Source organism: Acanthaster planci, linkage group LG05 (genome assembly GCF_054643075.1).
Source record: "Acanthaster planci isolate LZ-2023a linkage group LG05, COTS_SCS, whole genome shotgun sequence".
NCBI classification, from domain to species: Eukaryota; Metazoa; Echinodermata; class Asteroidea; order Valvatida; family Acanthasteridae; genus Acanthaster; species Acanthaster planci.
Genome location: NC_141781.1, coordinates 16,369,074 through 16,384,139, shown reverse-complemented (window position 1 = coordinate 16,384,139; position 15,066 = coordinate 16,369,074). Strand labels below are relative to the sequence as shown.

At 41.7% G+C, this 15,066-nt stretch overlaps 2 protein-coding genes across 5 annotated transcripts in view; both read left to right on the top strand.

The window, feature by feature from the left end:
• Positions 1 to 15,066, top strand: part of supt7l (SPT7 like, STAGA complex subunit gamma) — a 206,684-nt gene that overhangs the window by 92,878 nt on the left and 98,740 nt on the right. The gene's annotated exons all lie outside the window — the stretch shown is intronic.
• LOC110987816 (uncharacterized) lies at positions 6,413 to 15,062 on the top strand. The gene is made up of 3 exons (XM_022250919.2): positions 6,413 to 7,179; positions 7,447 to 8,351; positions 8,619 to 15,062. Exons 2-3 carry the CDS (start codon positions 8,237 to 8,239, stop codon positions 8,825 to 8,827), a joined length of 324 nt encoding a protein of 107 aa, XP_022106611.1. The 5' UTR covers positions 6,413 to 7,179; positions 7,447 to 8,236; the 3' UTR covers positions 8,828 to 15,062.

Sequence of the window (15,066 nt, the reverse complement as noted above, 5' to 3'; positions counted from 1 at the left end):
CCCTGAAGCTTCTCCAAGAAAGAGGGCTTGAAGAAAAAGAGAGAGAAAAAAATGAAATAAAATTTTAAAAACCTATATATAAATAGAGACATGAATACGCAAACAAAATCACAAAGTCATCCTGTATTATCAGGCCTTAACTGTTTTAAAAAATCATTTTTATCCGACTTTATCAAACAACATAACATTCCATTACCTCTACCAGCTAAACGCAAATAACACACCAAACCTGAACTCATACGAGCAAATGGAGCAAGAAAACAACAGTTTAAAAATCTCACATGAGAATCATATCGTCAGCTCTTACAGATAGCCCAAGACAACAACATACCGTTTACAGCCACAGGTACAAGGGTAATGTACTGCGAAAAGATCTTATCAAGGCGATTAAAGCTTACATTAAACCCGGAAGTGATTGAAGTGGTAAACATCCGAAGTATAAGAAGATTTAAAGGTAACTACAGAAATTGGGAACTGACGCCTACTTTCTTTGCCGACGACTTGATACACTTCTTCAATTTTTACAAAAAGTACATTGAAGATAAAGCGTTGACCGAGTTTAAAGAGATAGACTCTTACAAGTTGTAAACAGCAATCAACTTCAAGTTCAAAATGGAAGAGCCCGGAGCTGAAACTAAACTCGGTGTTTTCATGTTTACGAGTAAGAATAACACGTTCATTTCTAAACAAGAAGTCAAAAACATGTTAAATCAACAAATAGCCAAACATTTAGAAGACGTTGAAGCTCACGAACAGAGAGGCTCAGGCTGGGTATTTTACAAAGTCGTCACGTTTTACATCAACGTGATGAGGCATAAACCCATAGGAGTGACTTTCATCTCACTGCATAAAGAACTGAAAGACAAAAAGCGATCATTAACATCCAAAACGAACAAGATCAACAGTGCATTCACTGGGCGTTAAGAGCTGCTTTAAAATTATATTCAGACACGTCAAACATCAGCTAGAAACTAACCCAGAGTATATAATACACGAGGAACACACCTCAACATACACAACTGTGTAAATTATGCAAACGTGGACTTTCCAACACCTATCTCACAAATTCCACGCATCGAAACACAAAACAACTTAGCAATCAATGTATTCGGTTGCACAGGAAAAGAAGGTGTATACATACTTTACAAAACTAAACACATAGGCGATCCGATCAACTTACTTTATTTTAACCGAGGTGAAACAAGTCATTATTGCCGGATTAAAAGTTTTTCTCGGTTAATGGGTGACGTCAACAATCACAACGGTAAATTATATTTGTGTTTTACTTGCCTATCTCACTTTCAAACAGAAAAAAGACTTGGCAAACACCAAGCAGATCTTCCAAGGAATGGACACGGTGCCTTCTAAAGTCGAATTACCTATAAAGTGTCAACACAGTCTGAAGTTTGAAAACTACAAAAACAAATAAGACGCCCCATTCGTCATCTACACGGATTTCAAATCTGTTTTAGAGCGTCTCCCACCAGAACCATTAAACAGGAATAAAACGCAAATTCATCTGCCATGCGTCTACTCATGTTAGAAGCTCATGCCTTCAACGGATGTGAAATCAACGTCATTGCCCAAAACAGTGAGAATTACATTTCATTTTCGTTTGGTCAACTTAAGTTCCTTGATTAGTTTTATTTCATGGCAGCTTCACTCGATCGATTGGTCAAAAATTGTCCTCCAGAAGATTTTAACCTACTCCGTGAAAGATTTCCAAACAACGTGCACTTGCTTTTAGAAAAAGGCATTTACTCTTATGAATATGTAGATTCTTTTGGCCGATTCGAAGAAACCAACCTACCAACTCGCGATGCTTTTTATAGCTTGTTGAAGCAGCAGACCGTAAGCGAAGAAGAACAGGTAACGGCCCAAATGTATGGCAAACGTTTGACTGTCTAACCCTCGGAGACTACCACAATCTGTATGTTGAAACGGGCACCTTGTTGTTGGTGTGTGTGTTTGAAAACTTACGGAAAGTTTGTAAAAATGAATTATGGTTAAGATCCAGCCAATTACTACACATCGCCGGGACTATCATGGGACACGCTGTTGAAGCATTCTGGTGTTCAACTAGAGCTTTGACAAACATCGACAAACACCTCTTTTTTAAAAGGGGTAAACGAGGCGGCATCTCTAGCGTTGGGGCAAAACGTTACACCGAAGCAAACAACCCTGGTTTAAAAGACCACGACCCAGACATTCAGACGTCGTACATCATGTACCTAGATGCAAATAACTTGTATGGTTAGGCCATGACTCAACCGTTACCCAGCAGGAAATTTCAGTGGGTAAAAGACAAGTGGTCATTGGTCATTTAGTGACTGTTACAAAAATAAGAACAAAAGAACTTCTCCACAGCCCACCCAGCGAGGACTCTTATCCAGCCCACGATAATTGGTAATTTCTAGGACTTAATAGGTAAGTTTAGATTGAGCAATTGTTCGCGATCGCACACATTATTGGGGCCGTATCAATGAATAAAACTAGCAAATGCTATGAAGTTCGAGCAATCAGCAAAAGCATTTCCTGAGAAGTAAAACCATTAAGAATATGAATGAAATGTTTCTTTTACTATGTAGCATCTACTAGTGTAAATATTAGCAAGTGCTTCATCCTTGTGGCTGACTACAAAGCCGAATTGGCTGGCTGGGCTTGGTAAAAAGCATGCATGGTCTTGGTGAAAACATGACCACCTAGTAAAACCATTACAAGGAAATGTGCCACTTTTTCAAGAGATGAAAACACAACATCCTCAAAGCAGTACTTTCCAGAAACTTTGTCTTTTTGTCATTATTTTCAAAGGCCGAAAACATGACCACCTAGTTAAACCATTACAAGGAAATGTGCCACTTTTTCAAGAGATGAAAATACAACATCCTCAAAGCCGTACTTCCCAGAAACTTTGTCTTTTTGTCACTTTTTTTCAAAGGTTGAAAACATGACCACCTAGTAAAACCATTACAAGGAAATGTGCCACTTTTTTAAGAGATGAAAATACAACATCCTCAAAGCACTACCTTCCAGAAACTTTGTCTTTTTTGTCATTTTTTTCAAAGGTTGAAACTATGACTACCTAGTAAAACCACCAGTAAATGACATATTGTTTTACACTAGATAAGCGGGGCATCAAGTCAAAACACTCATGAAAAACACAAAATATAATGTCAATGAAAATGTCTATGAAAATAAATGTTCAAAGTGTCAATTAGTGGACAGTATGGTACTCCTTGAAGCAGGGGGCGACGCAGAGGGGCTGGTGGCACGTGTCGCACTGGAAGTGTGTCTTCTTTCGCAGACCACGGGAAGCGCAGAGGACACACCGCCGGTAGCGGAAGTCGCCATAGCTGGTCCTCTCAAAGTCCACGGGGAAGTGTCGGCCGACAAAGCGGGAGTTGGTGAATGGTGGAGTTTCGTGCTGAGGGTGGTACTCGAGCAAGGGCTCGTCGAACAGCAGCTCACGGACAAGACTCAAGCGGTAGTCGAGGAAGGAGAGGCGGTGACCAACGGCCAGGTACACGGCGTAGCTGTTCACCAGCGTCAAGTCGAGCAGGTAGAAGAAGAGCTTCTTGTACCACTTGAGGGACTTACGAGTTGCTCGATGATTTGCCACTAGTTGGTCGCTCTTGTCAATGCCCCCCATCAGGGCGTTGTACTCAATGACACAGGTCGGTTTCTGCTTTTCCTGCCCTGTCCTGTCTTGCTTGCCGGTGCCACGGATGTCTGCCGTATGCATGGTAGAGAGCATACGGATGTTGCGCTTGTCTCGCCACACCATAGCCAGGAGAGAACCGCTGACACCCAGGTCGGCCGACCGGGACGCTGTTTCGCCCCGCTTCAGCTTGACGGACTGCAGGTCTTTCGGCATCCTTTTTCTGTTCCCCATGACGGTGCCGACGACGTTGAACTTCTGGTTATGAAGTCGTCAAAACAAATCGGGACTGCTGAAGGCCCGGTCAAGGGCAAGGTTGTAGCCCTTACCACTTAGGTCGTTCACCAGGTGGTGTTATCGTTGAAGTGCAGGGACTGCAGGATGGCAAGGAAGCGATCTCGGGGCATGACGGACAGGAATAGGCTCATCTTCACTAGTGGGTCAGTGGACCAGAAGCTATGAAGGGTGGGGTGCTTCGCAATGCCCGTCATTATGCAAAGGCCCAGAAAGGCCTTCAGTTCTCTAGTGTTCTAGTGTCGAGCTGTGATGCAGGCGGGGATCGACGGCACCACCATTCCCGGTGAAGCCGTACTTCAGCGGTGTACTGTCTTCATCTGTCCACCGGAACGGTGCGGCACCGCTGCTGGTCGACACGGCGGTCTGTGTACGGGACTGTCTCTTGCGCTTGGCATATACCGCCAAGGGTACATCACTGTCAATTTCTGTACTTGACTGTACTTGAGCAGGTGCGGGGGTGATGAAAAAGACGGAGAAACTTCGTCTGAACTCAGATAAAAGAAGAACTGGAAGAACTGGACTCTCCGGATATAACTTCAGCCATGTTGTCTGTGCTCTAAATAACACGATACCCAATATGAACACATGTGAACACTGCACGGCGTTTTTATTCTCAAGCAGCGAGGGCCGTGCCCTGTCAGTCAAAGTGGCAAGGGCCAGCAGTGCCCGGGCTGGGTCATTCATGGGGCGCAGGTGCATAATGACCCCGCACAGCCGCGCTTTGTCTTCGGTGCAGTGCAGCGATAATCCCCTGCGAGCACCTGGCAGCGCGAACAAATGCGCTCTGCAAAACAATACACGGATTACCTCCGCTAATTGCAGCGCTCTGCACTGAAAGAATACAGGGATTGATTGGCAGTGCCCAGCAGCTCTCAGGAGCTCGTACTTTTATTCCAGGCTTTGATAAGTTCGGTCACCCCGGCTATAAAATAAGTTCGGTCACCCCGGCTATAAAAAAAGTCACAATTCACCGGCCAATGATGGCCTAAACTTTTTAACTGACAGCCCCAAACTTTTTAAGAAACACCCAGCAACTTTTTTTTTTATAGTAAAGTTCCGATTTCAGAGTCCCCGGCCCCAAATATAAGGCCTATGGCTTCGGTACCGGAGCCCCCAGCTGGAAGTGGTTAATGTACTGGCCTCGCGTGGACATGGTGGAAGCTGATTTTGACCTTATTCTCGACCAGACACCAGTTTGTATTTGTGAACTGTCCAGTATATCACACATAAACGTAGGCGTACACACTGCGCATACTTCCAAAATAGCGAAGACAATAGACTTTTCACAATAAACATGGTAAAGCATTCTTTTAATCCATTTCCTTTCCAAATAGTCTTCATTTTAATACAATGCATGTGAAAACTTGCCGAAAACTGTATTTGCAAAATAAGCTTGACAGAGTTATCATTTATGTTCATAATTGATCATTCAATTCATATTTCTCTTATTGAAAACACAGACCTAGTTGATGTGCTGGTGGACAGGAATGGCGGTGACCAGACTATGGAGGTCAATTCGTTGAAAATCACGCTTACAACATTGCTATTATGATGTTGATATGACACGTGCATGAAATTGATTGATTGCTGACTGATCATTCATCCAAAGGATTTACTAAAAACACATTAAAAATAATTAGGGCAAGTTGCAAATATCTAATCACTGGAAATCTTGCATTGGGGGTGGGTTTTTTTTAAAATTTCATCTGTGAAATTTCGTCCTATGGTCGTTAACGTCCATTTTGCTTGTGAACACATACTTGCATCCCCCTGCCTTGCAGCAGCCTAGAGCTTTCTTCTGGAACAACGGCAAGTGTTCACATGGGAGATCCCTGCTGCTGTTAAGTGCCTCTTTGAAGGTTATGAAATGGCCTAGTTGGTCGCTTGATGGCACAGGTGTAGGAAAACGTACACACCAAAGCATATCATCATTCATTGGGGGGGGAGGATGAGCAATGCTTACACCCTGGATCAGCACATTTAGCAAAATCACCATGCCAATGCGCCAATCCATGTGTCTGAAGACGAACTGGTATTCGTCATACATCGCCCTGTCCTCCCGCAATCTTGTGGCTGATGATGATGCTTTGGTATGTACTTCCTCGAAGTTGTCATGTGGCGCCTCCTTTGACCCGCTCGAAGTGTTGATGGTGACAACTTCACGACCAGCATACCGGGCATCCTTCCAGTAATGCTGGCTGTATTAAAGACCAAATGGTCCTTTGACCACCGTTGTTCAGGAGATAGTCCTGTCTGCTTGTTGGGTGGTTGCTGCTCTCCAGGGAGGACTGCCGGAATTGAAGTCGATGTCAGTGCTTTTGTGCACGGTGCCCAGAGCCTCTCCACCGCATTCAAGGCAGAATACCTAGGACAATAAGAGGTGACAATGAGGGCATCCAGCTCGCACTGTTTGAAGAGGCGGTCGTAGTAAATTTCATTCACTGCGTGGTTGACATTGAAGTCTTCAAGTAGCCACAGGAGACAATGTAGTACCCTGGGGTTGGAAAGTCGTGAACTTACGAGCGGTATCAATCACAGTTGGGAAAGTTTCTGCCACAGATGGCTGTCCTGGACGGCAAGTCGTCTCTTTTGGTTGACGTTTTGCAGTCTTTTTGCATTTTTTGGGACTTTCTAGAAGCCACTTGACGTAACCTTTGTCATTTTCAACAGAAGCAAGAGCCATGCTCGCTGTGCGAATCGAAATGCACAAATAATTTTCTTGGTAACCGAGAGGGCATCTTTACCTGCGGGAATGCCAATTATACTCTGTAACAAGCAAAAGAGAAGTTTAACAGCCAATAGAAAGGGCGGTGGTCCAAAAGGTGCGTCAGAGAGATGCAAACCTGGACCCCCACAGTCAACAGGGAGATGATTCAAAGCATTCCGTGAGGTTGCGGTCTCCACATAGGCCTAGAGCTCAAAGGTGTTGTTCACCAGCCTCCCGAAGTCACAAGCTGCAAAGCACTATCTCTGTTTACTCGACTCTGAATGATCGTGAATATGACACGCTGAGTTAACTAAAGCCGAGTCACTTCGTCCGAAGACAAGAAGATAGGCCCTACTTTCTGAAGACATTCTCCACAAGTTGGTTCTACTGGCCTTGCGAACCATGAAGATTGAGTGGTTGGTGACTAGATGGCTTGGATTGCAACAGAAAGTGTCGTCATGTTGGGATGGGGGTCAAGGTGGCCTACAAGTGGACATGGACGATGGAACCGATACCGGTAAGCATTTAACCTTTTCTTGACTGAACTAAAAAACGATGTAAAATACCCAATACCCAAAAGTGCATTACTTATAATTCCAAACAATGAAAGAAATGAGCAGAGTTGATATTGCAAAATTTTTAACAAGTATTTGCTAGTAAGTGTCCCTTGGAGCACGCGACATAACAATGCCCAATGCAAATATCAGTGATGCTGACTGATGAAGGGCAACATGGTACGTGTTTGGACTACAAATTTTTTTGCATTGCTTTTATTTCACGCTAGGTTTGAAACGTCCGCTAGAGTCTGACAGCGATGACGACGTGCCACTTCTGACACTGGCCAAACGTGCCAGTGGGAGCCCAGTGGGAGCCCTAGCCCAATCCCAATCAAAGAGACAACAGCCAATGGTTGATCTGGGTGGTCATCTTCAAGTAGCCACAGGAGACAATGTAGTACCCTGGGGTTGGAAAGTCGTGAACTTACGAGCGGTATCAATCACAGTTGGGAAAGTTTCTGCCACAGATGGCTGTCCTGGACGGCAAGTCGTCTCTTTTGGTTGACGTTTTGCAGTCTTTTTGCATTTTTTGGGACTTTCTAGAAGCCACTTGACGTAACCTTTGTCATTTTCAACAGAAGCAAGAGCCATGCTCGCTGTGCGAATCGAAATGCACAAATAATTTTCTTGGTAACCGAGAGGGCATCTTTACCTGCGGGAATGCCAATTATACTCTGTAACAAGCAAAAGAGAAGTTTAACAGCCAATAGAAAGGGCGGTGGTCCAAAAGGTGCGTCAGAGAGATGCAAACCTGGACCCCCACAGTCAACAGGGAGATGATTCAAAGCATTCCGTGAGGTTGCGGTCTCCACATAGGCCTAGAGCTCAAAGGTGTTGTTCACCAGCCTCCCGAAGTCACAAGCTGCAAAGCACTATCTCTGTTTACTCGACTCTGAATGATCGTGAATATGACACGCTGAGTTAACTAAAGCCGAGTCACTTCGTCCGAAGACAAGAAGATAGGCCCTACTTTCTGAAGACATTCTCCACAAGTTGGTTCTACTGGCCTTGCGAACCATGAAGATTGAGTGGTTGGTGACTAGATGGCTTGGATTGCAACAGAAAGTGTCGTCATGTTGGGATGGGGGTCAAGGTGGCCTACAAGTGGACATGGACGATGGAACCGATACCGGTAAGCATTTAACCTTTTCTTGACTGAACTAAAAAACGATGTAAAATACCCAATACCCAAAAGTGCATTACTTATAATTCCAAACAATGAAAGAAATGAGCAGAGTTGATATTGCAAAATTTTTAACAAGTATTTGCTAGTAAGTGTCCCTTGGAGCACGCGACATAACAATGCCCAATGCAAATATCAGTGATGCTGACTGATGAAGGGCAACATGGTACGTGTTTGGACTACAAATTTTTTTGCATTGCTTTTATTTCACGCTAGGTTTGAAACGTCCGCTAGAGTCTGACAGCGATGACGACGTGCCACTTCTGACACTGGCCAAACGTGCCAGTGGGAGCCCTAGCCCAATCCGCCTCAATGAGGAAGCTGCACCCCTGCAGCAAGCCGGTCGGCCCACATCACTGGCCCGAGCCGACTCCAACCCAACCTGCCACAACTTATGTCCCATGTGCTGTCTTAGGAAAAGCTAACCAGAAGCAACTACTATTGGGGGGAGGTTATGTGCAAGGGGGGAATGTTGTGCAAAAAACAGACACTAAAGCACAACCCGGTTTTTCAGGCCGTCTTGGCGCAAGTTGGAAAGGAGTACCCAAGTACGGCTGGAAACGAGGCATTCAAAAAGGGCCTTAGGGAAGCTGGAAACGGCAAATGTAGGAAGCTTGCCAAAATACCGATCATATTCAATACATATACTAGTTTTTTGCTTTTTAAGTTTGTGTAAATAATTTTTTTCAGGAAGGGAATCATTAAGTACTCAGGGGCAAACTATAGACTTGTTCTGTCACTCAGTCTTATACTTCTTTTTAAAGAAAGAACCTTTACATACATTTATTAAGACTACAGTTAATCTCTGGGCACATTTTGTTGCATTATTTGTACTTTGTTAAATTAATGGTCAACTGCCAGCAGACTACAAGAAACAGTGTGTAATAAAATTATTGTGTGTTACTGTGAAGTTGAATCCTTGTCATTTCAATTTTAATAAAGAAGTTTTCCGGTTAAACTTTAATTCGAATGGAAATATTTTCAGAAAGAGACCTAAAAGTGTTAAACCTTCGGGCAAAATGACTGCCTGGTAGTTCTGATAGAAAAACACAGGTTCTTTACATTTGGGGGATTTTCAAGAAACATCTTTGCCTTTTTGATGCTCAACGGATGGCCACACCACAAGAAGAAACTTTACTGGGGACAAATCACACATTGTAAAATTTCAGCGCTAACGAAAAGCCTCCTTGGATGATGAGTGGAAAGGTAGCATTAAATGGCTTGCAGTTTTTGATTATCTTCCTTTTGTAATGAACTTCCTGAGCTTGCCATAGCACAGTGGGCAACAAGGCGGGCGCGGCAGGCTTCTAGCTTGGGAGGGTAGCACCCTAATTTACATAACAATAGCCCTGGACACAATGGAGGAATTTTAATGAGTCCCAGCCAGAAATTTTGCACTGCTTGAGGCCGCATCCACTGGATGGATTAGACGCGAAGAAGAGGCGCCGGCAAGCACCACAGCAGGTCGCAGTGCACCCATAAAGCATAATATGGATGCCTTGCCTAAACAACCCTGCCTAATAGTTCAAGTACTACTTCTTGGTAGTTAAGCATAGGAGAGATTTTTCAATTTTTTTTGTCCAAATTTGCAGTAAAATTGGATCATTTAGCTAATCAGCTTCACAGAGCCAGCTAACACACAGTATTGCTTGAAAACTGTTACAATACATACCAACTATTACACACAGGAGAGATACACACATATGTACCAGAAACCAATTGCAAAGACCTTCATGAAGATGTATGTTTTCCACACTCTGCCTACAGCACTGGCAGAGCCGAATGAATATTCATCACAATGTTGCCCCAAAGCAGCTTATTGGCTGCCTACCACAGTACAGGATCCCTTGTTGACGCACAATTGCTTGTGGCATTCTGTGCAGTAAATAAGCAGTACATCCAAACACATGCATTACTCATACATGTACATGTACTGTAGCATAATCTGTGCATGCATAAATGTTCATCTTCTAATGTGCTACGGTTTTAGTCGATGTTGGCATATCTTAACATTAATTAATTCAAAGAACACATTGTTGCATCTCATTAATGAAATTGTCCGCGACAAAGCAATTGAACACTTATATGGAATACTGAAAATAAAGTATTTCATCATTTAATGTTAAAATGTCTTGTCGGTGTACCCAAGTTTAACCACGTATGCAACTTTGTCTGATTTATCTAAGTCGTCGAATTTGCAACAACAGGCTCTGTAAGCGTTAATCGTATTTGGTTGGATCTCCGTTTGCATATCAATGTATTTGGAAAACCATAAAGTTTATGTGATCGAGTATATCTATCGTAGGTTTTTGAAGTTGATAGCAGATTTTTTCAGGATTTTTTCTTAGACACCAAATTTATAGACATATTTGACGCCGTAGCAGAGTGTTTTTGTAAGCATGATCAGCAGACGTTTTTCTTGACCATTGTCTTTATACCAAAAGGATGAATAGCATTGCGTATGTTTGTCACTCTTTTAACTGCGGGGTCTGCTAACACGAGTTTGTCGGGGTCAAAGGGCCCGTATACAACGTTTGTGTCTATGTTGTGAGCATCAAGATGTTCGTAGTTGTCAGTTATGATGTAAGTATGGTTTGACATGGTTCTGTTTTTATAATACAGGTGATTATAATCTCTCAGGCTTAATCCCCCGCGTCAATTAAACGTGCGTAATAGTCATAATCTTCACAAAGATCTTCAGGTAACGGTAGTGTTTGTGGAGTCTTGGTTATTTTTACTTGTTGTGTTTAAGCAGGGTTTTTCTGCTTCAAGTCAGATTCTGGTTCGGGATCGTTCGGTGTTCTTAGTCTCATCTTCTTGTAGCAACCATAGCCGCTGTTGTTGCCACGTACAAATACTAAATATGATTCACTGGGTAAATCGCAACAGTTGAGTCAACAAAAACATTCCTTACATTGGTCACAATCGATACAGAGTTTACATTTGATACAGTTGTCACAGCGCTCGTAGGTAACAGAATCATTGAAACCTGTACATTCTTTACAATCGACGCAGCTTTCACATTCACAGGAATTTACGCACTCGTTGCATTGGTCACAATCGTCGCATTGGTCACAATTCTTACAATCAACGCAAGCAATGCAGTTTACATTATCCTTGGGGCTGTCACATCCGATGCAAGTTTCACAGTTAGAACAATCACTAGATCTTTCACAATTAGCGCATTGTTTACAATTGGCAGAATTCGAGCAACTTTCACTATTTTTACGGTTGGTGCAATCTCGACAGTCGATGCAATAAATACAGTATTTGTAATCTACGCAATCGGTACATCGGTCGATATGAATAGAATTTAAATAATGATTGAAATCACAAGCATCTATCACGTTGAGAGAATCGGTTGTGTTTTTGCAACAGTAGCAATTGACGTTGGGTTTTTGGTTTATCATCTCTGTTTTATTATAGGTTTTTAAAATATTATTTCATTTTTTCTTGAAGCTTCAGGGGAGTTGGGAATTGGTCTGGAGAAGCTTCAGGGGAGAGAGGGAGGACCTTTTTTCTACCTTTATAAACCATGTTTTTTTAAGTGAAAACTGGTTAAAACCGTCGATGAGGTATAGGAGAGGTTTTTGAGAAGTGGGTTATAGCCTTGAAAGAGAGGATGTTTTGGGAGGTTTTTTGAAAAGGGTCGATGAGGTATAGGAAGGTAGGGGTCGATGAGGTCATCGACTATTTTCAAAAAAGGGGGGGCTGGTCCAGAACTGTCTTTGCCATACTACTTGTGTGATCCAGGTTTGGATGAAGAAATGCTGAGATTAGTAGGATTCATATTTTTGGCGGATTGAATGCGTGGAATAAAAATAATCAGTACACAGTGGAGCATCGAAATAAAAAAAAATGGTCCGGGCGCTGCACTGATTAAAATCTTTTTTTACATTGTGCCTTTAAAAAAAAAATCTGGATGTGTAGTCCCAAAAGAAACGTTTCTAACGTGGACCTCAATACATGGAGTTATGAATGCAATAATATTGTTAACATAAACACAATCACCACATTTTTATGAGGACTAAACATTATAGTAACGGTTGTAATTGAGACACCAAAATGTGACATGGCAATAATGACGGATTAAAAAGTCTGTAATGACTGTTATAAATGTCATTTGATTTTTTTCCATTGTGTTTTATGTTGTTATGCCTTCCAAATGCTTTTACGTATGTTCAGTTGGATAACTGGCAGATTGTGTATTTTGTAAAGTCATCTTAGTTTATGGTAACATGTGGTGTCCTGAGCAGTTGCGAGTGTGCACGCTGATGTTGCTCAATCACTGCCAAAAGTTTCAGTTTGCCCAGTTGCCTCAGTCAATTAAAAATAACCCATCTGTACATTTAGAACGCCCAAGGAATCTCCAACTCTTGTCATGAATAAAATTTGCAAACTTTTCTCACCGTGATTGCAATCATGTCCTGTCTGTAACGTGTTCGTTCCATTGTATTTTTTTCTTTGATCTCTTCCCACCTTATATCCGTCTGTTGGGCAACCATGCCTTTCATGCAGTCCCCTTTACCCCTTGTCCCTTTATCTAGCCTGCAGCTTTCTTGACCTTTCCTTTTGTCCTGCATTCGTCCATGCTTGGTTGATTCCCATTTGCTTGTTTGCCGTGTTTACATTTTGCCTTTGAGAAAGATTTTGCTAGGATTGAAATGTTAAGCCCTCCATATTTTGTGATAAATTGTTTTGAGTGTTTCAACATCTCCAGCTCAAATTACCTAGGCATACTACACGTATAACTTCATTCAAAAAATGTCTCTGCAATCTACGGTCATCCCATCTCATTTTCATTGTTTCAAAATTTGGTTTCACATGCCACAAATGAATAACTTACGGGATCTGTGCAATTCCTGGCTTTCCATTTCTGAGAAAAGTCTCGTTTGAAGTCACAGTACTGTCACAATTCATCAAGGTAAATTGATGCATGGTAAATCATCATGGCTGACCACTGCCCTCTGCTTGGCACCTCAGCAATGAACCAATCACACAACTTGTGTTTTACTTTTGAACCTAAAGGAAAAATTACATTACTGCTACAACTATATTTGAGGAATCCAGAATGTTTTGTGTAATACCTCCACATAAATATTTAATTTTCAACTCAATGTAGAATCAGCCACACTAACCAACAGCACCTACGTTGGTATCCAGGCCGTCATTCTGATAAGGTTGAATGATTTCTAAAATGTTTGTGGTGCGGCTGTTTTAAGTAAAAAGTCAAGGTAAGGAGAGATATGTACAAAGTTTTGTAGAGAAGAACAGAGAGAAAAAATATCTTAACAAAAAAAAAGCTTTTCTGCAATCATGCAGAAAGCCAAAAGTCTGAACAAAAATAGTGGCTTTGCTGCAAGAAATTTAAAATGTGACCAGAAATAATGGGAAATTATGCAAAAGCCCATACAACTTCTAAGGTCTTTATACACATATTTAATTAAGATAATTTTATTGTCTTTTGTTTCTCTTCATTATTTTATGGATAATTCAAAGTTGAAGTGGCTTCCTTTCAAAGATTCTTATCTCTGCATCCAAACATAATAAACCTTTATAAAAGTAGTTACAAAGCCTATTATTTCAAAAGTGATGCCTCCACTCCATTGCAGAATGCACTGAGGTGAAAAAAGACAACAAGAAGTTTTACTTTAATTGCTCAGTAACTGATAAAATGTCATTTTTAACGCGGTCAAAGTTATGTAAAATGGGTCATGCCATAATAGGTCATTATTGTTTTTCGTAGCTCACAGATGAAAAGATGTTTGTCAAAAACACGATGTGGAGCTAATGATATGTACTGTCAGTAATTGGTCAGATTAGTAGTCCGCCTGCACTGCTGTATATAGAGTGTTACTTGTATGTCTAATGGGCTAGGTATAACATGAGGGAACATTCAATGCATCCTCGGCCCCAATCACTCAGATATGAATTTTTAGAGGAAGGTTGTTTCAAAGGTACAGAGAAAGCCTTGAGAAAACTGGAGATTTTGAGTGCGCCAAACATGTGGAGGCAATTATGAGTTTTCTGAACAACATAAATTTTTGAACCTACCCACCAGGTACAGGAAATCCCTGATGGGCCCTCTCTGTGCATGTATGCAGTGAGCCTGCTCCTGTTGCATGTATCAATATCCACCCAAAGTCATATTGGTCAAGCCATCAGACATGTTGAATGGTGGGCATCAGAATCAAAAGAGGTTAAAAAGGAAAATACAGATAGCACATACTGTCAGAGTTACTTAGCAATCCACTCCATTTTTAGTAAACCGTATCACAATTTGGGCAAATTAGGCATTTTTCACCTGTCTTGCATCCTCAAAAGTCATGGTATACTGGTACACACACCAACCTTGTGTTTTCTTCATCTTACACCAAATTTTGTTTAAAGACAATAATTTAATGCTAGTATAATACTTAATTACAAAAGTAACAAAACGCTTCATAATAATAATTAACCCTTGCCAGTCATTATTGGGCCCATGAAATCAGTTGATTTACAACAGCTTGAGATCAGCACAATTTGATCTCTAACCTTTCATGCTTCTAGAGGTAGAAATTTAAATTATAACTTCAGTCTTACACTTGATGCACTCACTGTGTTGTGAGTCATGTGCTCAGCTCACACTGTATTAACAGAAATATTTCAATAATTACAACTTCTC